This window comes from Tyto alba, unplaced genomic scaffold (genome assembly GCF_018691265.1).
Source record: "Tyto alba isolate M040663 unplaced genomic scaffold, T.alba_DEE_v4.0 Super-Scaffold_2, whole genome shotgun sequence".
Lineage (NCBI taxonomy): Eukaryota > Metazoa > Chordata > Aves > Strigiformes > Tytonidae > Tyto > Tyto alba.
In genome coordinates this window covers 51,390,806-51,418,500 of record NW_024881282.1, presented here as the reverse complement: position 1 = coordinate 51,418,500, position 27,695 = coordinate 51,390,806, and the positions used below count along the sequence as shown (strand labels likewise).

The 27,695-nt window shown below is 37.6% G+C and overlaps 1 protein-coding gene across 5 annotated transcripts; it reads left to right on the top strand.

Annotated features, from left to right (window-relative positions):
• The first annotated feature begins 977 nt into the window (after nt 1-977).
• On the top strand, nt 978-27,178 carry CPSF6 (cleavage and polyadenylation specific factor 6). 5 transcript variants are annotated; one of them, XM_042792201.1, is made up of 11 exons: nt 984-1,125; nt 9,433-9,642; nt 11,603-11,706; nt 12,475-12,620; nt 13,350-13,523; nt 14,648-15,152; nt 16,369-16,461; nt 17,525-17,640; nt 17,976-18,129; nt 19,046-19,240; nt 26,763-27,178. In XM_042792201.1, the coding sequence occupies exons 1-10, from the start codon at nt 1,066-1,068 to the stop codon at nt 19,233-19,235; spliced, it is 1,752 nt and encodes a 583-aa protein (XP_042648135.1). In that variant the 5' UTR covers nt 984-1,065; the 3' UTR covers nt 19,236-19,240; nt 26,763-27,178. The 5 variants fall into 5 exon arrangements, with proteins under 5 accessions (XP_032855680.2, XP_042648135.1, XP_042648137.1 ...); XM_042792203.1 differs by having other exon boundaries at nt 993-1,125; nt 19,049-19,240; XM_042792202.1 differs by lacking the exon at nt 26,763-27,178 and adding an exon at nt 19,372-26,756 and having other exon boundaries at nt 993-1,125.
• Nucleotides 27,179-27,695: the final 517 nt, after the last annotated feature.

Here is a 27,695-nt window from a genome sequence, read left to right as displayed (position 1 = left end):
TGAGTCAAGCTAAAAAGAATACTTAGCATTTTCTTTCCTTGCAGTGATGTTTTTACATTATTTTAATTCAGTCTGAGAAACAAGCTTCTTCCTGTCAGCTCATAAGGTTAAAAAAGCAGCTCTATTTTTGGATGTGCAACATAATGTGCGACATAAAACATAATCTATGATGTACATTATGCACATTGTGCATTATGCTCCAGGAGACTCTCACTGGTTTTGAAATCACCTGGAGCTTAAACGTGGATCTGGGTAATAGGCACATTAATTCAAAAATAATCTTTAACTGTCTTTGCAACTCTAGCAGTTCTGAAAAAAAGCTCTTGATTTGACACTTATTTTCTTCACTTTGTGACATTAAAACCGAGCTCTGTAACAGCACAGTATTTCAGGGTCTGGCTAAACACAGAACACCATATGCATGTTCATGCCCCTTCCACACATCGTACTGTGGCAAGACGTACCACTCTGCTCCATTTTACAGATGTCAATCGAAGCCCTTGGCTATATTAAGCAATCAAGGTGCTTTTCCTCGGCTGGGCAGCACTTTTCCTCCAAACCGAGGCAGCGAGGCTAAGCGAGAAACGCGAGTAAGCAGCCAGCAGACCTCGCACGGTCCGAGACCAAAGAGCCCACGACAACCGGTTTTTGCAGCGGGCACCGCCGGCACCGGGCGCCGCGGCACCCTCGCACGCTGAAGCGCCGCCAGCCCACGACCTAACATGGCCGCTCAGGCAAGGGCAGAGGCGATGCCCGCGGGCGGGCACTGACCCTCATGGGCAAGCGGGAGGCGCCGCGGGGCGGGGCGGGGCGGGGCGCTCTGGGCTCGGCCGTTCTAGCCCCACCGCCCTCAGGGCGTCCGGGCCGAGCCGGGACAGGACGAAGCAGCCCACCCTCCCCTCAGGCAGGCGCCATTTTGGCAGCTGCCGGAAGCCCCCTCCTTGCCCGGAAGTGACGCGTGTGCCCCTCCCCCTCGCCCGCTCGCTCCCTCCTTCCCTCCCTCCCGGCGGCGGCTGCGGAGCCGGGCGCGGCTGGCGGCGGCCCGGGGCGCGGCCGGGCGGGATCATGGCGGACGGCGTGGACCATATCGACATCTACGCCGATGTGGGCGAGGAATTCAACCAGGTACGCGCGGCCGGTCGCGGCCCCTCCCCTCTTTTTTTTTCCCCCTTCCCTCGCCCGCCTTGGCCGCCGCGCCGCCTGCAGGGCCCTCAGCGCGGCGGCCGGGCCGCGCCGCTGCCACCGCCGCCATTGTTCGTCCGGCTCCGCCGCCGGGCTTTCCCGCCGCCGGGTCCGCGGGTGGGGGAGCGGGGGCCGGGCCGCGGGTGCTGTGGAGCGCCCGGCTGGGCGAGGAGCGCCGCGCCGCCCGGCTGCCGCCGCCGCTGAGGGGAGGCTGCCGGCGGGCAGGGCGCGGGAGAGGCCGCGCTGTGCCGGCAGCGAGCGCTTGCCCTCCCCTCCCTCCTTCCCTCTCCCACACACGCCTCAAGTTGCCCACGCAGGAGCGGCTCCAGATCCCTCTCCCGCCCCGGGTCGGAGGCGACCGTAGAGGATGGGACCCTCCCGGATGCGGCTGGGGAGAGCGGCTTCTTCCCGGCGGCGGGGGGAAACGCTGCCATTGTTCAGAGGTGGATAAAAAAGCCGCCGAGCGGTAGCAGCCTCTCGACCGCTCTTTGCGGGGGAGGCCGAACTGGAGCACCCTTATTCTGCAGCGCTGGGGAAACTGTCTTCCCTTTTTTATGTTGTTTGTTTAGTGGTGTGGGTTTTTTTTTTTTTCTGTGTGCCTTTTTTTTTTTTTTTTAATTCGTTATTCTTTCCTAGTTAAAAAAGTCACGCAGCTCTCTAGAGGATGAGCTCTATTTTGGTGAGGAAGCATGTACGAAATAAACAGAACTTCCCTGGATTACAAGTAGCCCACTTTTTTTAGGTTTTTGTTTTGTTTTGTTTTGTTTTTTACCCTTCATCTTTCCCACAAAGCCGTGCGCCTGCTTTCCTACTAAAATCTGATGTTCGTGTCAGTTTTGTGTGCCATCTGTTCTGTTTGTGACTCCTGCACTTGTCCAGGTTGCATTGCCCCAGATTGCATTGTTCCTGTCCTAGAACATAAATAACCGAGAACAACTGCACTTTCACACATTTACTGGGTTTACTGAGTAATGCCCAATTGTTTGCCTGCCTACCCCACAGAGAACTGGGAAATAGGTTATGGAAGTAAGAATTAATTTGGATAGCAACTTATATCTCAAGAAACTTTAATTCTTTATGTATTTATTGATAAAATAATTCAGAAATTAGTAATCTCATAAAGGTATACTATAAAAGAATGCCATACTAGAGAGCAGATGATGGAGAGGACTGATTTGCTCTTAGTTTGTCTACATGTGAAGATTTCTCCCTCACAGTTGAAGACCACTGAATTTAAATTTGAATGAACCGTAGGGCAAATAGTGTTTAGCATGAGTGCATATCTTCGGTTTCTCTAATAACTTGGTTTTGTTTTAATCAGTTCCAGGTAAAACACTCATTATCTAGTTTTTCAGGAAAAAAAAACCAAACAAGCAAACAAAACAAACCAAAAAACAAAACCAATTTGAATCCAGTAGTGTTTGTGTAAATTCACATGTGCAGAAGCCCTCAGAGTAGAATACTTCTATGCTGTAAATATAGCGCAGACAGATACTGCTGGAACAAAAGTGATGAAGGTACAGCTTAAGAGAGTCTTGTGATAATTTGGTTTAATTTATTCCAGCAGTCAGGAGACCCTTTTCCTCTTTTCACTGTATTCAGCCCAGTTGCTCTCCTGCTGGGGCTGTGTTTCTGCAGTCTGCTTCCTCAATTTGTGCACCTTGTAAAATACAGGGCAGAAAAGCGAGAAGAGGCTAGTGCCCCTTTTCCCTCAGCTTGGCTTTGGGTGTTGTGGGGTTTTTGCCTAAAATTTTGCCGTTTCTTCTTTTTGCAAGTTTAATTTTTGTGACTTTCATGTTGTCTCAGGACCTGCTTAGTTGAACTATCTTACTTTAAAATAGAAAGTTTTACTGGGAGAGACTTGACACCTCTGCACTTTTTTGTTTTCTTCTGTCAAGTATGAACTTCAGAAGGCGAGTTGTTACTGTCTACAATATTACTACCTCTAACTCAGACATTCTGAGGGGTCCTCTGTAAGCCTCTATTCATGATTTACTATTTCTGATTTGAAGCTGACAGCTTAAATTGGTAAGACGGTACATGATTCTGCATATCTGTGAATGGCTGAAAATTACAGTTGAGAAAATGCTGTAGGGAGAAAATGATTTGCATTACTAATTTGTTTATGTAGCGGACACTTTATGGAACACCATATTTGTAAGGAAGAATTTCTTTACATGTAAAGCTGTAAGCTATCATTTTTTTCATTGTGCTACACTATGTTAATTAGACTTGCCAATATTCATTTGAGTTTGACTATAGGAACCCTTTCCACTAGTCTTGTCAGTAGCAGGGACTGAAAAATATACTGTGTAGCTTTGTTGTTCTTGTGGGTACAGTATGAAATTATTTCTACACAACCTGGGACAAAACTTTTGTTTGCATCTGTAGTAAATGGGTCATTTAGGATTTGTGGCTGGATGAGCTTCCCTTGGTTTGTTTTGTCTTGTTCTGGGTCTCAAGGTACTCATCCTTGAGGCTCTTACCGGGTTTCTTTAATGCCTTTTTCCAGGAGAAGAGGAGAGGGATGTTCTGCTTGACTAGAGCTAAATGAACCACAGGTTATAAGGGTGAAATAAAAACCACAGAGCCATGGGTTTACAAGCTGGCTAAGATGGATGACAACTGAGAAGTGTCTTGGGTTGTGTTTAGTGTTGGTTGCAATGAGCTGACTAACTTGCCTTGAAGTCAGATCTTAGTGAAAATACATCTTTCCCATTCCATCTGGAGCTCATCAAAACTATGTCTGTTAGTGTTGCCTCTTACTCTTTCATTAATTTATTGTTCATCATAATTGTAATCTGTGTCCTCGGGCTTACAGCTTTACTCAATTTGGCTCCCACCAGTTGTATTTATTTTTTTAAAATTGTGCCTGCCTTTTTTTTTGCCTTTTTTTGTGGGGGTGAACTTGGTCGAGTCATTTTCCATTTTGTTCTTCTAAACTGACTTCCCCATTCAGTGGTCTTTCATATTTGAAGTCTTGTTTTGAGGCAAGAGTCTTGTAAATTTAATACTTCCTGCATACATTGCTTGTGACCTGTAAGAATTAGGTATTGCATGGCATATTTTACTTTGACCATCTCCCTACACGTGTTACACATCTCGCTTTTCAAGAAAGAGATTTGTGGTGCACATGAGAACTAGCATTATCTGCATACAAATGCCTGAGGCTGGCGTTCTCTTGATGGCAGAAGACCACAGTAAGGTTAGAGGCACTTTAGCTAATATTAGGGTGTGTTATTGTACACTAAAACCTAGAGTATCTGTGCATGATAATGAGGAGCCTGTGCATGAGGCCGGCTTGGGTTTGACTCAAGGTTGCCTGCAACTTTGGCCAACAATCTGGGTTACTTCCCTGCAGTCCTGAAGATCTGTGTGACCATGCATTGTCAAATTCTCTGATGCTCTGATCGGCTTTGCATTTCCCAGCTTTTTTTCCACATACACATAATTAAGCATTAAAAAACTGTTCTTATTATACTATACATATAAAAATCATGCTGACCAAGCAGAGGATACAAAACAATTTAAGGATCTCTTTACTTTAATGCTGTGGAAAAAGTGCTTGCTTTGTTTATACTCTAATGTGTATACTTGTATAGTTGTATTGTGGATATGTCTCAACATGCCTGTAGTGTTCTAGTTTGATATTTAAATGCTAACAAATTAGAAATGAAAGAGTTTTGACTTTGTATTTTGTAACTGGATAATAAAAGTGATTTAGGTAGAATAAGCAGCTAAGAGTCTAATTATCTGGGAACTTTTGTGGCTACAGATTCTTAGGAACATGTTAGTTACTCTCTTGACATCTTGTCTATAACACAAGAGAGAAAAATATTTTTTTGTGTAATAAATAATAAAAGCTAGCATTTAGTGGCCACATAAAACAGGTTATTAACAGCCTTTTATCAGGAGGACAGTTGTCTTGTTATGGGAAGGGATGGACACATTGGTATAAATTTCTACTTGGAAGGGCAGAGCTGTCCTGGTCATGAAAAACATAAGCTGGCAGACTAGCGTTTGTTATAACGTGTATGTGCAATGCCTAATTGCATATGTATTTCATCAGTTCTGTTTATCTTCTGGAAGGGGTCTGGGAAAGAGAACGTTTGTATATTTGCAGATATCAAACCACAGAAAACTTGAGACCATCTCATCTGGTGCCTCTTAGCTTTGCTCTAATGCAAAGTGATACTACCAACATTTAATTTATACTTTTGACTCCTTGTGAATTTTTAGTTCCTCAGTTTGACAAGGAATCAGTTTGGTTAAATTTTAGTGGTGTGCCAGTTGTAGTGCTGAGAGCATTTGGGTTTGTAGAGTAAACATGAATCTTATAGTCTAACAAACTTGTCCACCTTGGTGGGTGTTTCTGCCACAGGCAGTGGACTATTTTAGAAACATCAAATGCCTGCTCTTTTGTTAAGGTTCCTGTCTGTGTTCAGGCAGCTAATCGAAACCAGAAAGATTTTTGCTTTTCTCTTTAACTTGTTCTTCAGGACCTACAATTTTTTTTAAAGTGAGGATGCTAATGTGTATTTAGAGTTTTTGACCACATACTCTGTAACTTGAATGAAAACGTGATAAGGGAGAAGCTGGATAATTTGTTTTTGCTTCACAATGTTTTTTTTCAGAAACAATAGCAAATGTTTGCCATGAAAATTTTTATGTCACCAATTTATTTTTTAATGAGTTTTTGGAGGCGTAATTTAGTGTTTACCTCTTAAATTGAACAGAGTTGAGTGGAAAAAGCAAGTCTCAGACATGCTTAAAGAAATTTAATTAAAAAAAAAAAAAACCACCCCAAAAAAAAACGATCAAACAAAAACAACAACAAAACCAACAAAAAGTCATTTCCAAAACAGCATTTGTAAAGGGGATGACCAGTTCTCTAACTCAGAGGTATGGCTGCTAAGTTCCAAAAAGAAATAACACTCTTAATTTGTCCCTTCTGGATGTGACGGTGATGTTCCATGTGTTTATGGCTTTCCTATTTGAATGTTGCAAAACACTGCAAGCAGTAATTAAAATACAAAATACTGAGGAAGGGCTGAATAACTGCAAGTGTAACAGCTAGTCTGGCATAAATGTTTGAGAGTATGTTTTTTCAGTACTCTTTTTATTCAGCCAGTCCCACTTAATAACACAGAATGTGGAATTTCAGTCCTGATTTTCCAGAGCAAACGATCTAGTATATCAGACTGTGGTCTAGTTAAAACATGGGCTTTGGAAATGTATTGCTACGCCTGAGTCAGTTGTAGAGGGGAACAGAATAACAATGCTGACTTTGTTTCTTAGCATGTTGATCTGTAAGATTGTGAATTACTATAATTCAGCAGAAATAATTTATCTTCATGCTTGATGGTTGTCTTTTAACTAAGGAAATTGGAAGAGGTCAAAACTAATTCCTGGTACAGGCAGAGCATTTGTTGAAATAGTTAAGTCTAGAGAAGTAAAACTTCCTGTATTGTTTTTTTTTCTTACTCTTCTGCGTCTAGGAAAGAAAGGGTGTGTTTAGGTAAATTTCCATGCTACACATATAAAGGAGGCAGGGTTGTTGGATGTTGTGCAACAGCCATGGAGACACCTCTCTTCCATCTACACTCACAGTTGCTGGCTCGGATCATTCTTAATCATCTAACCACACACCTTGTTGACAGACTGATAACTGAATGAATTCTATGCTGGCTGCAAAACCAGCATGATATGAGAAGAGATGGTGAACAACATTAGGTTTTCTGTAGTCTCCTTATTGATTTAAATTAAGGCACTTGATGCTGTCAGGCACTTTGGGGCCCCCCAAAATTACATGCAGACTGTGCTGCCCTGATAATTCTCCTCCTCCTTTGTTGATGACCTCAAAGCCTATGTGATAGAAACTTGATCTGTTTCTTGCCACTAGAGGAGTGCAGTGGAGCTGTGGCCTGCTGCGGCCTACTCTGGTATTTTGGCAATGCTGGCCTCAGCCTTCTCTGAGAGATGGGTTCATGGACTGGTAGCTGCCTGCTTGGATCTCTCTACGAAGACTGAATTCTACTTTGGTGAATTCATCACCCATGCACACAAATGACTAGAATTACTGCACGTTTAGCAGAGAATTTCCTTTATTGCCTTGTGACATCATCCTTAGTCTTGCTGTAAGATGTCATGTTTAGGCCTGTCCTAGGCAGTTCTTTGAACATACTTGCATTATTTATGATGACAGGAGGAATCAACTGAAACGGAGAACTAGACAGACTAGGTGAAAATACGAAACCCTTAATAATTATTAACTTATCTTGAGAGATACTTTTTCTGTTGAAGTTTAGGGAGTACTGGGACAGTGCAGTTTACTGAGGATCAAATCTACTTGACTGGCAATGCCAAAACTTAGCTTATCTGTTTTGTTTACTTATTTCTTCAATTTTAATTATACCCTCACTGTATCTGCAGCAGTTTATAGTGTTTTCATAATTTCAAGTTAGCAGAGCATCTGATGGTGATTGTGGATTATGTTGGGTTTTCTATCAAGATTGCTAGCTTTGCAGCCTCTTTTCTGAGGAATCCAGCTTGATCTTCTCTAGTCACCACATCCCGGTACCTTGAACTATTCTATGTAGGATGTCTGCATGGGTTTCTAGATACAGATTCACAAGACAGTGGATGCTGAAATATCTCTGATACCAGAACCTGGTGAGGTTGTTTCTGTTCTGGATCAGGATGGAAGAGACCAGGAACACTCTGCAGGCTTTTGAAGTCCAGCTTTTGCATGTGGCAAAGCAATGTGTGAAAGTCGATATACAAGCTGTAGGTTAACATTAAACACTGCTAGACTCTCCTAAGCTTTGTCAGACCACTGTTACTTGCTGAGAAGTTACTGGTTTCCTGTCAGTAGACATTTAGGTGGTGCCTCTCTTTCTCACAGATTGGGCTGTTCGATCGTAAGTGATTGCTAGGATAGTAAAAAAGGATATCAGCATCCCATTGTGGAGTTTATTGCCATTGAATATGATGAGTGGTGATATATAAGATGAAAAATGGCAAGTATCAAAAGAAATATTTGTTTTAAAAATAGTTCCTTAATGCAAATATATAATACTTGGCTTCATTCATATTTGGAAGTAAGCGATCCCACAGGTTAATGTTACACTGTTTTTAAAAAAAGTCTTATACATGTTTTGGTAAAGATTATTATAATTTACAGTCAACACGTTTTATCCATCTTTTAATTGTCTGTCTTTGGTGACAGTACAGCTGTGTAATAAAAAGTAATACGACTTGGTAGTAGCACATCAGCAGATTGAGGCAGTTGGTCTTCAGGCCCCTCCGTCTACCTAACACACTGTTTGCATGGTCTACTTCAGACTCAATTTAGTCTGGCCTTTTGGACCAAATATTCCTGCCACACTTACGATTCAAAACTGTCTGAAGGACTATTGATTGATCTTTACCTGTCTGTTCCCACTTAGCCGGCAGGATGCATTTGTTGAGCAAGTGAAGCAGAGTTTTTGGAAAGAAACTCTTGTTTCCATTCCCTCTGAAAGGAATCTAGTTCACTTGGCCAGAATGGTGCTGTAACCTGTACCAACCCAAAGGAGGAGGGAGTGATTCACTCCAAAACCTCACAGTGCTTTTCTGAACCAAAATGTTCCAGGGGCAGCCTTGATGGTGTAGAACAATCCCTCTGTAGCCCGTGAATAAATAAATGTTTAATAAATACAAACCCTTGGGTTTATTAAACTTAATGAAACACAAAAGAATTCTGACCCTTTCTGAATAAGGAGATAAAAATCAAGTTAGGAATGCAGTGGAAGTCTGAAAGGTAGAATGTTGCATTTGTCAGTAGGGCTCTTGAGACTCAATCTGTTCACTCTACCAAATGTTTTGATCGAAAAAAGATTTTCTTGAGAATGGATGTTAGCCTTTCATTTTGCACCTTGATAATGTCTCTTATTCTGGGAGAAGGACTTGTTGGATTTTTGGATTTCTGTTTATATTACAAGGGCAAAAGCATTGCAAAACAGTGAGCAGAGGTATTTTTTGTGGATTTTATTTTTTCTTGTCAGTTTAGAATATAATAGGAGTCTTAAGTATTTCATATACTTTAATGTGGATGAAACTGGGGGTTAGCTTTTCAGCAGGGATGTTGTATAGGTGCTGGATCGGATTTACCGTGGCTGTGGAACGTGGCAGCTATCCCAGCGTTTTGTTTCAAGTAAGTTTTAAGTGTGTTTAATATTAAATACAATCAATGTGTCTTTTGTATTTTAGGAAGCTGAATATGGTGGACATGATCAAATTGATTTATACGATGATGTAATTTCTCCATCTGCAAATAATGGAGATGCCCCAGAAGATCGTGATTACATGGATTCTCTCCCACCATCTGTTGGGGATGATGTAGGTAAAGGAGCTGCACCAAATGTTGTCTATACATATACTGGAAAAAGAATTGCCTTGTACATTGGAAATCTTACTTGGGTAAGTATCTTACTACTGTTTAGGTGTAGCCAGGAATTTTAAAATTATGAACATATTTATTTGTAATTATTTTTGTCTTTAAAATTGTTTTATATGAAATATTAAGAGTACAGTGAAGCAAGTGCGTTTGGGTTTTTTGGTTGGTTTTTTTTGGTTGGTTAGGGTTTTTTTTTTTAAAACTTTTACCTGAAAATCTAGTAAGCCTGTCTGCAGCTGTCTTGATGTCTGAAAAACTGAGGAAATCTTCACTAAATATGAACTATAAAGTTTCCTCTTGTGTTTTAAGTGTTATGAAGGGATATTTGTGCTGCCATCTTCTTAAGGTTTTCAGAGAATTGAACGAAAGAGGAGAACAAGCTTAAACTATAAAATACGTTATGCCTGCATATACTTTAAGACTATTGAATGAATTTATTTAAGTAAACCCTTGCTGAAGTTTTTAGTTTAAAAAGGAACTGGAAGGTTCTCTGGAATTTTCTTGAAATTACTTTTCACCTTTTTTCAGGGCTGTGACTCTTGCATCAAATCAGTTTTCGGGTATTGCCTTGAGGCTTATTTCTGCCATCCTAGGAGTAAGGGGTTTGGGATAAGCCACTGAATTGCAGTTGCCCTTAAAACAATTACTTTTGTTAGCATTAAAGCATCTTAAAATCAATTGCAATTAAGCAAACAAAGTGCAGGAGCTGGTCAGTAGCTGAATTAACTAAAGTTTCTATCTGTTTACCTGAAATAAAATTCTTCCAAGTCCATGCATGAAAAGTTCTCATTCAAGGCTTTTTCCTATCTGATGAATTTCTTACTAGTGCTAAACTCAGAAAAGAATGCTGTATGGATGCTTAGGTGTGTGTTTGTTACTTATTACAGTATCCTAATTTCAGGAGCTAATAGGTAAGTGAAGGAGCAGCTGACTTAACAGTTGTACCATTCTAAAATACATGAATGGCATTGGTAAAATGCGCATGAATTAGCTGAACTCATCCATGTCAAATGTCACAATTTTCAAAGCAGGTGGCCCAATGTGGAGCAATTTGTGCCTGTTACTCATTATTTGGCTTCATAAATGAAGTTATCCACTTCAAAAAGTGCATTTATTTACTTCAGCATTACTGCTGTGTGTGTTTTCTTTGCATTTAGCTCTCAGGAAAGTAATTTTTTAAAAGCTTTGATTTGAGAGAGATCAGATAAGTAGTTCAGGATCTCAAAAGCCTTCTTTGCACTTCCCATATGGAATTTAAAGAGGTGATGGAGTTAAAGAAGGAGTAAGAAAATCATGAGTATTGGTTTATTTTTGTATCTTCAGATATGAGCAAAATCGTTAAATGTTACATAGTAATTAATAGGAAGTTACAGCAAGTAGGTTTGGTTAAGTGGAGGCAGTTGTTTCTAACCATAGTTTCTGTGCTAGTTTCCCTTCTTTTGTCTGTAAATCCTGCTGGTTTTGTGCAAATAATATTTAGTTCACTAAACTCTCCTTAGTCAAAGCTCTCATAAAGAGCATTTAGTTAATATGGCTTTTAAAGTTGACTTTTGTGTGAAAATAACAGAATCAGTGGGAGAAAAAAATGAATCTGGTGTGGAAAAAGTAGCAGTTACTGAAATAGTTCAGTTGAATCCTCGAACTCTCAGAAAACAAGTTAGTCAAATACAAATATTTTTTTTTGCATATTGTATCTAGAATACTGTGTGGAAGAGTTGGTGCAATGTAGCATATGGGGAAGTGTGTACATTTTTTAAATTATTTTTTTGAGAATTATAAAATGATTGTTCTCCAAAAGTCAGAAAATATTGACAGCCTGAATAAAGTATTTGTCTTGACCAATATCACACCAAAAAAAAAAACCCACAACAGCAACAAAAAACCCCTACCAAACCCCAACCAAAATCCCATGGAAAACATAGTTGCCCTTTTCATGGTGTTCCAGATAAGCTTTCATAGTTTAATATTAAAAATGTTTTTCAGTGGACAACAGATGAAGACTTAACTGAAGCGGTTCATTCACTGGGGGTAAATGATATTTTGGAGATAAAATTTTTTGAAAACCGTGCTAATGGCCAGTCTAAAGGGTAAGAACTTGTCATTTGTTTTTTCTGTAAATGGACTGAAGTTTGGGAGAGTGGAAATGGGGAAAGAGTTCTCAGTTTTTTATAACTGTCTTTTTTGAACGTATAATCTTTGTTTATTGATACCCAACAATGATTTGGTGTATAATTTCATGCTAATGACTTAAATTTCAGGGATAAATTTTTATGACAGTATTACGTGTCATTATTTTGTGAGTTAAATCTTGCTGGCTATTTTCATTAAGACTGCTCCTAGGTTTCAGTTAGTGTGGTGGTGGCATTTGTTGTTCTTCATAGTGTAAATACTGTTTCCCCAGTCTCCTTTATTAAATCTTTTTTTACATGCTTTATTTTCCATTAACTGTTGAATGTGAGAGCTTGAGCCCATTTTTCATGGGCAACCTAATCTTCCTTGCATGAATGTGCCTTTCTCTCTCCTTAGTAGTATTGAGAATACACGGAATGCTTAATAATAACTGACCATATGAATTCACGTGTAGTGTACTGATACTCAACAGAAAACTGCCTTTGTGATATCATCTGATTCATTTTGTACTTGCACTTGTAGTGGTTCTTACAGTACCTCATTATAGGACATATCTCTTCTGAAAACTGGACTAAGACCTGTGAGACAGTTTCTGTATGTAGTTTTCAAGTATTTTTTTGCTTATTGTGTATAATCTTTTTCATGAGGCATCCCGATATTCAGGAAATGGAAAAACTGTGGTGTAAATTTTCTTCTTTCTTTCTTTTTTTCTTTCTTTCTTTCAGATTTGCCCTTGTGGGTGTGGGATCAGAAGCATCCTCCAAAAAGTTGATGGATTTATTACCAAAAAGGGAATTGCATGGGCAGAATCCTGTTGTAACTCCATGTAATAAACAATTTCTGAGTCAGTTTGAAATGCAGTCAAGGAAAAGTAAGACTTTCACATGTACTGTCTTGGGAAAACAGAACTTTATTCCAAAAGTAGTACTGTAGCTTTTCTCTCAGCTTCTCATAATTTCTGCATGGTTTAAAATAAGTATAAACTACTTCTAGGAAGGTGAATGAAGTTGCAGCTTTGTTTAAAGATGGTCCTCCTAAAAATAAAATTTTTAAAAAATCACTTACTATACTGAAGATCTGTTGTTTTGACGAGGGAGAGCATTCACTGAAAGAAGGTTGCAGCTTTGTGAAACTCTTGTCTTACAGTTGGAGAAGCTTTCTCATTTTCTTGTGGATTTTTTTTTTTTTTTTTAAAGTACAACAGCATTTAGAAATTTAACATTTGTAGACAAACTGAACTAAATTCTGCTATCTGGGTAAGTTGTGCTTATGATAAAATGGGGTAGGGAGATTTTGTGTTGTGCTTTCTTCCAGCCACTTGTCTTGTGCTTTCCAGTTCTAATGTGTAAAACGTATTCCTTTTGTGGCCTTGGGCTGCATTAAAGGAAGGACTGACAGTCTCCCCAGATGCTTTTCCATTAGTAAGGGGGTACTGGAACACTGCCATATTTCAGTAAAGCAATTTTTCCTCCCCAGATAGATTTGGGTACTGAGGAACAAGTTGGTGCTCATAAGGTCATGCTTTAGCACTGCATCAAGAATTGAAAAGCTTTAACCTGTTTGTCTTATGTAATTACACTTTTTTGTTTTTTCGTTGCAGCCACGCAGTCTGGCCAGATGTCTGGGGAAGGTAAAGCTGGTCCCCCAGGAGGAAGCTCACGAGCAGCATTTCCACCTAGTAATAGAGGGCGAGGTCGTTTTCCAGGTGCCATTCCAGGTGGAGACAGATTTCCTGGCCCAGCAGGGCCAGGAGGGCCACCACCACCTTTCCCAGGTAAAATAATTCATATGTGGAGTTTCCGTTTCGTTTGTGTTTTCTTGTATTAATGCAGCATGCTTATTCAGGGCATTACAAAGATCAAGGCAGTTCCAGTCATGTGCTGTAATCAGTGTTCACAGCTGGATTGTAGGATTCGACTATTTCTTTGTTGATAGTTAATCAGGGAGTTGTACTTCTTAAGTTTCATTGCAATATAATAACATTTTTTAGAGACATTCTTTATAAGGTGTCAATGTACATTTTTTTAAACTATGAAAAAATTAAGATAGATCACATTAGCAAGTATACTTGCCTTTAGTGCAGTGTAGTTCAGATTTTCTGATTTGCTATATGGGGTGAGAATGCCTGTGTTGCAGTGTGTAAAATAACTGTTCCATACTGCATTAAAAGTTTGCATATCATCAGAAATTCAGCTTTAATTCATGCCCACTGACAGGTCAGTTAGTTGGCACTTACAGTACCACAGATTTGAAGAGGTGTTCATGTTTAGTTAGGTAGCTGATATGGGAGAAATCTCCGCTAACCAGACAGGCTTGCGTTGAAGTGAAGTTCTTATTTCAGCTTAAGTATTTTTAATAAATGGAATTTAGTAGTAGATTGTGTACTAACAGTCAAGGGACGTGGTGAAATTGAAAAATCACTAATGAGGATCTGAAAGTAGGTTTGGATACTCTATTTACTTTACCTTTTTCAATATAGCTTTCCCCATATTTTTAACATGGTATGTCTTATGCCCAATATGAAAGAGTAGCTGCAGGTGTAAGTAGGATGCAATGTCTTCTAGTTTTTGTGAGCTGTTGGGTGTTTTGGTAAGAACAGTAGGTTATTAAGTGACTGGGGGGTGGATTATTGGTTTTCAAGTTGATGTCGTTCTCTTTAGGTATTTATAGTCAAGCAACTGTTAGAAATTTTCTAAGCTATTGGACCCAAAGCGGGACTGTGCATGTCTTGTATAAGTTGCAAATTGTTCAGTGAGGTTTGGTTTTGTTTTTTTGATTGCTTTTAAGAATATTTTTTTAAAGGCAAGAATTTTAATTATTTTGCTAAGCCTTTTATTTCTTTGTATTTATTAACTATATTTTCTTTTCTTTTTTTTTTTTTTTGTCTTTTTATTTCAGCTGGACAAACTCCCCCACGTCCACCTTTAGGTCCTCCTGGCCCACCAGGACCGCCAGGTCCTCCACCTCCTGGTCAGGTCCTCCCACCTCCATTAGCTGGACCTCCTAATCGTGGTGACCGTCCACCACCGCCAGTTCTGTTCCCAGGACAGCCTTTTGGTCAGCCTCCACTTGGGCCACTTCCTCCTGGCCCTCCACCGCCAGTTCCAGGCTACGGGCCACCACCAGGTCCCCCACCACCTCAGCAGGGTCCACCTCCACCTCCGGGTCCATTTCCCCCTCGTCCACCTGGCCCTCTTGGGCCACCCCTGACTCTTGCTCCTCCTCCACATCTCCCTGGGCCACCCCCAGGTGCTCCACCACCTGCACCACATGTGAATCCAGCTTTCTTCCCCCCACCTGCCAATAGTGGCATACCTACTTCAGACAGCCGTGGCCCGCCTCCGACAGATCCGTATGGCCGACCTCCACCATATGACAGAGGTGACTATGGGCCCCCTGGAAGGTGAGTGCTTTTCGTGTAATGTGCTTGGTAGCAGATTTTACTCCTCTTGTAGGAAGCATTTGATTTTCCTTTTTAAAGCAAATGTTAGAAATAATGAAAAATAGGGCTGGAAGGGATCCCAACAGTCTTCTAATTTGCCCCTTTTCACTTCTCTCAGTGAAGTATCTCTCAGACACGTTTGCAGCAGTAAGAAAATCCTGAAATGCAACACCAATAATCTGCCTTTCCCTTTTCAGCTCTGAGCTGTTTGTCTTTGCTGTTTGTATTTGGCAATGTCATCATTCCATGTGTTCTACATGCAGACTTATATATCACTTCTTATGCAGCAGCTTCTGGTTGTGCTTCTGTCTTAACTTGAAATTCTGACTTGTGCCTTTATCATTGTGCTTTGCAAGCTGTCTTTTTAGAACATTCTGGAGCTCTCCCTTTTGAATATGTGTGTATGTTGAGTACAGTGCCATACCAAGCTCATAGCATTTTCATCTTTCAGCAGCTCTGCTTGTCCCTTTTTTCTTCAGTAGTCAATTCAAAGTTAGCCTGTCTCAAAAGCCAGGTGTGAAGTTATTGCAAGATTTTTATCTGTCTTTCCTGTCAAGATGCTTCTGCTCATTTGGTGCAATCTTGCTTTGTTTGTAGCAGAGGTTTTTCCTATGGTTATTCCTATCTGGGACAGAGTTTTTCAGTCTCTCTGACTAGACTTGTCAAGTTTTTCACATCTTGTTTGAAACATCTTTTTCATCTGTGCTTTCAAGCATCTCTGTCTTGCTGCTGTTTCTTGATTTTTTTTTTTTTTTTTAATTTTTTTTACCATATTTGCATTTGTCAGAAAATTTTGGGATAAATTGTAAGAAAGACACTTTTTACATTACATTTGGATTTTTCAGTTGTGATTTTACTGCTTAAAATGTTTTCTGCAAAGACACTTTGATTCGTCTGTTATCACGAATTTAAAAAAAACCCACGCATCTATACGTACTGTGTTCATACAGAAACTATAGAAATTCAAGCAATTGGCTTAATTGCCTGAAATACAATAAAACAATACGGTGTTGGTTGTTTTTTGATGGTCAAAATCGAGGTTGTCTGCAGTTTATAGAATGTCTGGGGAGGGAAGGAGTGGGAATAGGACAGTATAACTTACTGTCCAGTATTTTCATTAATAATGTTAAAACTATCATCCATAACTATTTAAATTGTCATTAATTATATATCATAGGCGTTTCACTGGAAATAACATGTCCATAAGAGAAAAATTACATATTCCATTCTATGGGAGGCACACGAAAAATAATACTCAAAACTCAGGGAGGTATGAATTTTTAGACATTTCCTCTTATGCTAAACTGGCTATAGGATCTTGTTCCACTTCTTGCAATTAAGAGGATAGCATTGCTTATTATTCTGCATTTTCCTTCTACCAGAACAACTAACACTGTTCTAGAACTATCAAGCAGTGGGCCAGTTTAACAGTCTCAGCATTTGTCTCTTAACACATTTCTCCAAATTTTCTATATGATACAGAGACTGGCTAATAGGACACTGCAAAACTCTGAGAAAATTTTTGTGTAGGTTAACTTCTGTTACTTTGGAAACCCTATATAGGTAGCTAATAATTAAAGGAAAAAAGTACGAGTACAAGGATTCTGCTTTATTCCTTCCTCCTTACTGTGACTGGTTTGGAGATCAAATTGGAGCACCTTGAACTTGACCAGAAATAAATAAAAAAAAACAAAAACAAAACCAAACCAAAACAAAATTAGCTGTAAAATGTTGAAGTATCATTCAGAAAATTGAGTGTTTTAAAGATGATAGATTGTATTTGCTTTTCATAAGTTACAGTATTCTGGTCTTAGTTAAGATCTGGGAAACAGGATCATATAGTTCTAATTCCAGTATTGTTATAAAAATGATCTCTAATTTTGCTCAAAGTCGCATTGCCTATGTACATGTATTTCCACATCCATTCAATTGGGATAATATCTACTTAGATACCTTGGAGGATTTTACAAAAATTATAAGTATTTGTAAAGCACAATATTAAGTGCTGCTGAATCTTCAGAATAGATGGGATGAACAAGAATAAGTCTTATTTATACAGCAATGTCTTAATTGTTTTTCACCTTTTTTCTTTTGTTTTTGTTTTTTTGTTTGTTTGTTTGTTTGGGGTTTTTTTATTTTTTTTTAATTTTCCTTTAGCTTTCAGGATTTTATACTGTAACATGGTCCTTAACAAAAACCAAACCCAAACCCAGATCCTGCTTTCTTTTCTGTTTGTCACTTTGCTTAAAGTTGCAAACTTGGATTGTTAAAACTGCAATGATATCTTCTGAAGTTTTTCTTAACCTTTTAAATACTAGTTTTATTGCTTGCAGAGAAATGGATGCTGCAAGGACACCTCTAAGTGAAGCAGAATTTGAAGAAATCATGAATAGAAATAGAGCGATCTCAAGCAGTGCCATTTCAAGAGCTGTATCGGATGCCAGTGCTGGTTAGTAAAACTTAATTAATGTCTTTGCTCTTCTACCCAACCGGAAAGAGTTTATAGTTTTTCTATTAGGAAGCTGACAGCTCTGAAGCCACATTCTGATAATAGGAGGCTGAATTTAGATACCAACCTATGACTGATTTTGTACTTGTGCTCCCATGAGTTTCTGAGAATGCCTTCTGAGTACTGATCTTGACAATATTTTAATGTTTGGTTCAACAGTAAGTGATCTGGATGGCTGTTGAAGAGAGGATACTCAAAATGGTAATACTATTGCAGATAAAAATCTTTGTTTTAATTTGCATAATTTTCTGATCATGTTCTTATATCATTTTCAGGGGACTATGGAAGTGCTATAGAGACCTTGGTAACTGCAATTTCCTTAATTAAACAGTCCAAAGTATCTGCAGATGATCGCTGTAAAGTACTTATTAGCTCTCTTCAGGACTGCCTTCATGGAATTGAGTCCAAGTCTTATGGTTCTGGATCCAGGTAAAACTTTCCTCTTCCATCTGCCCGGTGTAACGTAGGACTAGTTCACAGAGAAGGAACTGCGTCATCTAAGCAGCTTAGCATTTTGCTGAGTTGCACACGAAATGTGTGAAAGAACCAAATGGGGGGTTCCCGAACTTGGCTGCCTTTTAATTAACCCATATTTTCAAAATTAGGCTGACTAAATTAAATTTAACTCTTAGTTTTATTTAGTATCCTTTCCTATGTGGTACTCTTGTAATGTGTAAATTTCAAAATAGAATTATCGTTTATCAATTAAGTGCATAATTTTTATTAGAATTTGCTATTGAAAATTAAGATGGAGGATACTTGATGCCAGTTTTCATTTTGCTTAAAAGTAATGTTCTCCACACTTGTCACTCACAGTAGAAATACACTTGAGCGGGAGGGGGAAAGAAGTTGGGCGGAATGATTTTGGCTGTTGTCCGTAGGGGGTAGGTAGATTTGAAATTCATGGACTCTTCTACTAGTACAAATAAGAGATTGGTATTTCTTTCAGAACGTTGTGTTAGGACAAGCACAACCTCTAGTTCATTTGGACACTATAGAAGTAGTGTAGTCAGTACGCAGATCAGCAACCATGTGGTAGCAATCGTTTGAGGTATGGTGCATTCTCCCAAATGATTTCAGCCACCTTGTCCTCCATTCTGAGCGTGTACTTTCTGACTTTTCCTTGATAGATTAGAAAGTGGATGGACCTTACTATCTGTAACGGAGTTCTTGGCCACCACCTTTTATACCAGCTGTTTCAGGTTATATACAAAAACATAATCTGCATCACAGCGAACAGATGCTTTTCTCATCCTTTTTTGATCATATTCATACTCAGAGCAGAAAATTGGCATGCAAATGCCTTGTATTTTGAAGAAAAATTTAATGAAGTAATTTCTTTTAGAAGACGTGAGCGATCCAGAGAGAGGGACCACAGTAGGTCACGAGAAAAAAGTAGGCGCCACAAATCACGTAGTAGAGATCGTCATGATGACTATTACCGGGAAAGAAGCCGTGAAAGAGAGAGGCATCGTGATCGTGACAGAGACCGCGACAGAGAACGAGACAGAGAGAGGGAATATCGTCATCGTTAAAGAAGGTGAGCGTTCATGTTCTTGAGCTTTACTGACTTCCTAAAAGTAACTACTCTAGGTTTGGGATTATTTACACCATTTAATGTCTGCATTTAAACGGTCCTGCAGTATGTACTGAATCACTTTCTTCTTGCAGCACCTGACATGAACCTAGGTAAGTAACAACAGGTAACTGGTCTTGGGAGGGAGGGAGTATTTGTGTGATTTATCTTCTGCAGTTTGCATGCTGTCTTTTTAATTTTAGGTGATATTAATGTTTGCAGTTTTTATGAAATGTAATTAAACCAATTCTTAAAAAATCAGTAAGCCAGAAAAAGTCTGCTCTCTTTGTAATCTTAGAATATTATATGAAATTTATGGTTTTATTTCTTTTTTGTAGTTTAAAGTACTTGTGTTTTTTCTTTTTTTTATTTTATTTTAAGATCTACTTGTGTAAGGACTGCAGCATTTAGCCATTCACATGTCATGTGTGGATTATTTCAATTTAGGGAAGACGTGTATATAGTTGCTGTCCTTGCACAAGTACAGCAGTGTGTTTTTTTGGGTGGTTTTTGCTAAGTTTTACTCAAATTCAGGAAATATGGCCAGACTTCACTCTCTGTTTTATGAAATGTGACCTGTCAGTGTCTTCTGCCTTCTAGCTAAACTCAGGCGTTATCTTCAATAAGATTTATGATTAGTTGTTCCCCATCACCCTGATTTTTTCATTCCCTCCCCCTCTGATAGTGAAGTCATTTTCTGAAGACTAGTAAACAAACGTATGACACAAGGATTGTTTCGCTTATAGTTGTTCACAAACTAATGTGTTCTTTTTTTCATATATCTGCAGTCTTGCATGCATCAGTTCTCTAGATAGCTACAGAGTAGCATGCTAAATGATGGGTTTTTTCAGTGTACTGCTGAGAGCTTTAAAATATGTAGAAATGTTCATCGCATTATATAATGTACTGTTTTGAGGACTGGGAATTCAAGCTATTCCTTATATTTGACAGTTGGAAAAAACCCCTACCTATTAGTTTCTCTGCAGTGGTCTTTTCTTTCTTTTAGAATAACTTCCCACTACATCTACATTAAAATTGAAGCTTGCAGACTTAATCTGCCCAACTTCCATTTCCTACATTTATCTTCCAGATTTAGTTTCCAGCTTTTCACGTGGTATTTACTCATGGAAGTCCATTTGCTGAAGTTAAATTGAGCAAAACTTTTCAGAAATTGGATAAAATGCCGTAAAAATATAATTCTGTATTAGTTAAATGTCAGTTTTCCATTCAGGCTTTTGTGTCACTGACTTCTTTGGGAGAGAACAAATTCTGATACTAAATACTCTAGTCTATTAAGTATTAAGTGGGTTGTTGTCTTGGATTCATACACTAACAGAGGACGCACAAAGCTGTAACCAACCTAGAGAAGGGGAGCCAAAGGCTTAAATAGGAAGGTGAAACATGGCAGCAGAAATAAAGTTGGCAGTGTATATCTGTTAATGCCACTTTTTGTCATAAAAAAAGGATTGGTAGAAATATTTTGGGAATTGCATAAAAATAGCAACTGTGGTTCTTAATTTTAAAATTAAGATAATTAAAATATATAATTTTATCAGAATATAAAAATACAGATTTAACAAAAGTAAACATAGGTGTTTTTGTTGAACTGGATTTTTACCTTTTATGATAAATGAGTATTGGTGATATTTGCAAATAGTTGTTATTAATAGGAGGTAACGATTGAGCTGAGTAATGGATGCATTTACAGAGTGCTTTCCTTCTGGTGGAGATGAGCAATCCACACTAAAAATTGTTTATGACCTGGAATTTAAGATAGTTTTGTGTTTTGGTTTTTTTTTTTTTTTTTTTTTTTTTACACTTGGCATATTTTGTTAATCTAGTTTTATTTTTTTGTGTATTTAATGTGCATGTAGATATGGAGTTTCTGTGACAAGTACAGATTCCTTACCTTGTCACCCCAGGAAAACATATCAAATAGCATTAGGTTGCATTTTATAATTTCCGAAGCACAATTTAAAAATTAAACACTGGTTTCGATCTAAGGTTCAGGTGGGATTTATATGTGTAACATCTTTCAACTCTGTGTGCTGGCACTTTTCTTTCAGAGGGGTTGCATAGGTAAGATTCCCTTGTGCAAAGAAAGTAGGTCCTAAGAACTTGATTTAAAGGGCAAATTTAGTATTCTGCACGTATATGCAAGCATTTGATATTTTTTAAAGTTAAGTTGTAAACTTTTTGTCTTGTTGCTGTCTTAATGAAGAAGGGCTTTATTGTAGTTTTGTTTTTATCTATTTATACACACACACATATAAAAGAAATACAGTTATCTCCTGGTTTGTATGTTTCATTTTCACGAAGATGTATGTTGCCATACATTTTTTTCGTTTTGTTCTTTACATTGGTTAATACTCATAAACGGATTTAACAGTCTCAGTCACTTATATATCAGCACTGATGAAAAGAGTTACTTCCCACATTACTGTGTTTTGCCAGATAACATGAAGTTGCTTCTGTGCCTGCACCCTATGAATGGCACCTATACTTCTTCTTGTGTACCTATAATCATAACTGTGATACTGTACTGGCATTTTTTAAAAAGTGTTCCACATCTAGTTTAGAAGGATTTTAAAGGTCCATTGTGAACATTTTTGTATACAGTGAAATTCAGTTTGTACTGTATTACATTTATAGAGATCGCTTAAATTGGAATAACTTACTAAATGTGTTTATAATAATAAAACTCTATTAAAAGATTTAGATGTACCATAGCAGGTATTTACACTTCTGTTTGTACACTTTGTTATTTAAAATTAAATTCTTGCAAGATTTTTGTGCCTTCACTTGAGTAAGGCTTTCATGTACATTGATAATCCATTTCACTAAACCAAATGTTTCCTTGAAACATCTTGCCTTTGCTTGTAGAAAGCCTATTAGATATGAGAACAGTGGATTTTAGACAAATGTCTAACCTGTATTACTCAATAAGACTAAGAATCCAACAATGATATTTAGAAGGATTAACAGCAAAATTAATGTGTACAAACAGAATAGTAATGTAACTTCATCAGCATGAGTCCTGACTTTTTTTTTTAGACAGATTTTTTTTTTTTCAGTTTAACTGATACTCAATGATGTATTTCTAGCTGATACATTGTCCCAATCTTAACCTGTCCTAATTTCTATAACTGCTGAATGTTAAATTTTTCATTCTATGTTTTTGTTATTGGGTTGATTGATTATTTCCTATTTAAACTGGATTTGGACTGAGCTGCAAAGACAGAACCACAACATTGTAACAGTTGATATGTATGTAGACTTTGTACTCCATATTTCATGCTCTTTCCATGATTTTTCTGCTCTCAAACCACTGTAAGCAAAATAACTTAAAGCCTGAGGTTCATGATTCTTCAAAAACTGCTCTCAGCTCTCTCTGAAGTAGTTTCAGCTTTGGAGTGATCTAAGAATTAATGAGGTTGGAATTTTTTTGGTGTCACTAGGAGGGGAAATAGTACTGCTAGTTTAAGTAATATTCGTTATAGTTTTGCTTGTATGAGTAGGAACTGTCCTATAACAGCATATTAGCAACCACTTAAACATCAAGTGAAGTACAAAATTAGCCTTTTAAGAAACCTTGGAAATTAACAGGAAAGCGCCTATTTTTGTGAGTTACTTTAGTAATAAGCTTCTAGTTAATAACAGAATTTTAAGTGACTTGTGTGGTAATGAATTGTGTTCAAGACCTGGGTATATGTACCTATCTAGGATTATTTCAGATCTTCTTAGTATTAAGCTATTATGAGCGTTATTTATCTGATCTGTCTTTTTAAAAATATGTGTGTGTTTGAGGAAGCACATATGTGGGGCCGGCACTATTCTACTGCATCTAACGTTCATCAGAGAAATAATGCTTTGTGCATATGATTCAATATAAGTCTATTTTATCTACTCTGGTGCTTTACAGAAATGTGTAGTTTGTTTCTTAATGTTCAGTGATTTCTCTCACTTTCAAATCATCCCACTCAAGAAAAACGAACTGAAAATCTTATGCTATTATTTATTTTCAAATGCATAACTGCATAACTTTTATTGTTTTTTTCCATTAACGTGATGCTGTAATTTTGTTGTCTTCTGAGGTGTCTTTAGACACACTTATATTTTTGTGTTCCCCACATCCAGTGCTTTTTTCTTTTGTTTGTGAAATCAGTGGTTTTGACAAATCAGAGCTGTGTGAAAGTTCCCCAAGAAACTTTAAGGCTTTACAGCATTTAAAACATAAATTACTTGCAAGTGAAAATGTTGGTTTGATGCAGTGTTCTCCAAAGAATGAAGAAACCTAGTTTTTTTCCTTTTTGCTCATTGTGGTTTGAGAACTAAGATTTCTTTTTACACAAAAAAAAAAAAAAAGTGAGAGATCTTCATTTTTATGTTTTCCTGTGGTAGCTTGATCTACCTTTTTGTGTCTTCCTCATATATTAATGTGAAAGATACTTGCCAATACTTTACATCTTTTTAATTTGTAAACTAAAGATGGAGTTTTCTGAACACACCTCTCTGTTCATCAGTTAATTTTGGTGAATAGACAGGCCGGAATAGTAAGGAGAAAGACCTATGATGAATTAAACTAATTCGGGGGCATTCTTTTTCTTCCCATGTAAAATTATTTATAAAATCAGGAAATTGTTCTGATGTTGATCTTTAGTTATGCACTAAGACTGAATAAAGATACCAGGTAAGTACGATAATAATGGGGGGGGGAAATATGCAACAAATGGAAGAAGGTGCTAATGGTGGTAAAATAGTCTGTTTGTTACATGTATATGATGAACAGAATCACATATGTATCTCAGCTTGCATGCAGAAAGACATACAGAGTCAAGCTTGAAATTCCTTCTTTCTCACTGTGTTATAGCTGTAGCATCACAGTTATTTGGAGGTTTATGATGTTCTGGATTGTAGGTTAAGTTAAATTTTGGCTTTCAAGCTGATACTTTCTGTGAGATTTTTGCTTTGTGTTTTTTTTATGTATAGAAAAAATAAAGGAGAATTACATGAAGTAATTCTTAGGAGCTACTAGGATATAATGACAAATGTATATCATGCTTTTTACTGAAATGTGAACGTGTCGGGAGATTGAAATTCAATCTCTGAAAATATCAGAAACCACGTAACAAAATATGATGGGTGTATGCACATACAGCTTTAAAATACTGTAGAATTTTCACACTTCTAAAAGCTCTTTAAATCTTTTATATGCTTATTTGGATAATTGGAATTAAAAGGAAAAAAATCAGAGTTGCTACTGCAAGATGCTTTATGTAAGAAATCAATTGGGTTTTGTTGTAAGAGTCTGTCTTTGGAAAAAAAATGTTCAAGTTGCATCTTGCATAAATGCAAAAATGTTTGATCACTTAAGTTCTGGGATTTCACTTGTGAAATGTGCTGGCATAAACCCCTAACTTTTAAACCACAAAATAGCTATTTAATAGACAAGTCTGAAATTTGGGTTTTATTAGTAGAAATGCTGAGAAACTGATCACTGTATGGTGTTTAATTGTACAAACCTAACACATGCTTGGGGCAGATAGCTTTTATGAGCTTGAGGCAGATGGAAAAGTATTGACTAGAGATTTAATTTTTTTTTTTTTCTTTAAAGTTGTTTCTTACTTCAATATTCTACTTCCTTGTAGAATACTGAAAAGGGCTGAGCATGAAGGTATAATCCATACAGATTTAATTCTTCCTTTTGGAACCACAAAGGTTTCCAGTTTTGCCAAGATGTAGTGGCAGAATACTTGGAACCAAAATGTACACTGCTTTGGATTTTAGTTGGTTGTGTTTTTTAAAACTGAGGTTCAGTGTGGTGCTGACCATCTTAAGAAGCCCTATAATGAGAAGTATTAATTCTAAATCCAGTTTATAATGCATTCTTTAAAGTTCCTGTAGTTCCATAAGTACCCTTACAAATCTAGCAAATTATTCCCAGGAACTGAAGCTTTCCAATGCTAGTATTATCAGTCACATATATGGTGCTTTGGATCTGTTAACTGTTGCCATAGAAGTGATAAAGATCCATAATTCTTGCCATAGTAATTGTATGATGAGAGCAGCAAATTCTGACACGCAGTCTCACAGCTGTCATATACTTAACTTTCTCCAGTAAAAACCTGCGATTGTCCCCTGTCTGTTTGTGCTAACTTAGCTCGCAATTCTGAACACATCTTCTTGTGGAGGCAGCACTTTGTCACTTTGCTACTAATTAATTTTAAAAGTACATAACACCTATGGAAATTTTGGTCTCTGGGGACGAACTTCCCCGGAAGTAGTTACTGGTTGATACATTCGTGACTTGGGAACAAAATCTGCAAATAAGAAAATCCAGTCACTGCTTCGGATTTGGATTAGTTTATGTGCATACTGTAGTGTATAGAGCCTTCTTGGTTACATGTTTTTTTAAAAGTTGTTATTAACAGTTACTTTGAGGGAAGGAAGGAGAAATGTGTCAATTGTTCATGCAAAAGTTGAGTACTTTGTTTTCCTAACTGCTTTGAAATTACTAAACTAGTCGAAGACTATTTGACAGCTGTGTACTGGTGCACGTTCATGAAATTGCTCCTCTAAATGTCTTGGTTTTCAAATGAACAATTCAGTGTGTTGGTTTTTTTGAACAATTTGATTTAAAGTCTTTGAAATTATTGAATGTTGAAATTGTGAATTACTAATGAAGATAGCTAATTGTTTTGTAATGGAATTCAACTGAAATCCAGTGTATGGAATTATACCATCCCAAGTATTTTGTGAACTCTCACAGTAATTGACTCTGAATGATGTGGTTACTTAATTTGCCAAAATAGATGAGAATAGGAAGTAGGGCTTGGGGTTTTTTGTAGGGCGCGTAGGCAAGTAAACCTGCAAATCTATATTGTATTATTTGAAAAGTGGGTTCTTGTGATTAAACTGCAAGCATGTATTTTTAGATGTGAAACCCATCCTGCTTGCCACTAGTCTGAAAATTTTGAAGTACTGGTATCTGATTCTGTGCACTTTTAAATGTTACTGAGCTGTGAGCCATTCACTTCATTATACAATCAGTGCATTGCTTAAATGTTAAACCATCTTAAAACTTCTGTAAGTGGGCAGGTAAAAATGTAAAAATCTAGTTGTGGCAAAATTACCTTCCGTGCTTGTTCATTTACTCTTGCAGAATGCATACTTCAGGAAATGTTCTATATAAATGTTTCCATCAGTCACAGGAACAGTAGCTATTTCTTCCTTTATCACTCAATACTTCAACTGTGAAATTTATATTCCTTCAACTTTGTTGTACAACAACATTAATTTTATTTTTAACTATTGTATTAGAAAAAATTGTGTGCACAAACAAGTAGCTACTGCTTCTGGGTATTTTGTGTTAGCTTACATTATGGTGAAGTAGATGCACGACTTGTGTATGTATAGATAAGCCAACAATTTTCTGTGTATTATGGGGACTAGCAAAATCTACATCACAAATTTTGACACATTACAGCTGAAGGAAGAGGAACAGCATGCAAGACAAGATACATTCTTCAAGGAAAGATGCTTGTCCAGCAGTTTGCTTCATGTGATTGAACTGAGCCTGTAAGGATTCATGGATAAAATGAACAGGAATAGATCTGAATAAAGCAAATCTGCATACATGGTAACCAGTAGCTCTTTTACTTTTTTATGTTGCTTAACTGTTTTATTTGAGGGAAACCTGTGTGATTTAAACCTTATAGCTTTTGCAACTTTATTACTGGTTATATACATATGGCAATTATAATGTGCAAGCAATTGGAAAAAGTCAAGTAAATGCTTGTTTTTATAGTAGTTTGTTCATGTTAAACTGTTCATATGATAATGTCTGTACACAGCACCACTGATTACAGTAGATGTAGTGTTGTAATAAACTGTTTAATGGGGCTGATGTGTAAAGCTGTTCAAGTTATTTGATGTTTACACCTCAGGGAAAGTCTTGTGTTCAGCAATATTTAAAGATAATGTTACAATGAGAACATTGATGCTGTCTTTAAAAACATCGCAATAGTTCTTGCATATGCCTCAACCTAATCTTGCATTCAGTGAGTTAAACATACTAATGTTGCTCTCTCACATTCAATTTTGATATGAAAATAGGTGGATACATAAAACCTTTAATGCTATTTTGCTTTCTAGCAGTGTTTATCTAGGTGGCTTGTGAATTTGCTAATTGACATATAAAACTGTAAAAACTGCAGCTCTTTGGTCTGTTTGAGGAGAGGTGGTCCCAGGTTTGCAATTTTTAGCATGCTGAAAATTTTCTCTCTCATACAGCCTTGATCCCGGTTGACACTACAGTTAATATAAACTTAAACTGTTCATATGAACTTAAAATGTCCATAATAAGGGGTGGAAGGGTTAGGTTTAAAAAAGAAAACAAAACCCTGCAGTTGTTTACAGT

What these genes read in the sequence shown, in the direction of transcription:
- CPSF6 (XM_042792201.1), top strand. Translation starts at nt 1,066, where the DNA reads ATGGCGGACGGCGTGGACCATATCGACATCTACGCCGATGTGGGCGAG. An exon ending in GCCACCACCACCTTTCCCAG is followed by an intron (nt 13,524 to 14,647) that starts GTAAAATAATTC and finishes TTTTTATTTCAG; the next exon opens with CTGGACAAACTCCCCCACGT. An exon ending in AATACTCAAAACTCAGGGAG is followed by an intron (nt 16,462 to 17,524) that starts GTATGAATTTTT and finishes TATTGCTTGCAG; the next exon opens with AGAAATGGATGCTGCAAGGA.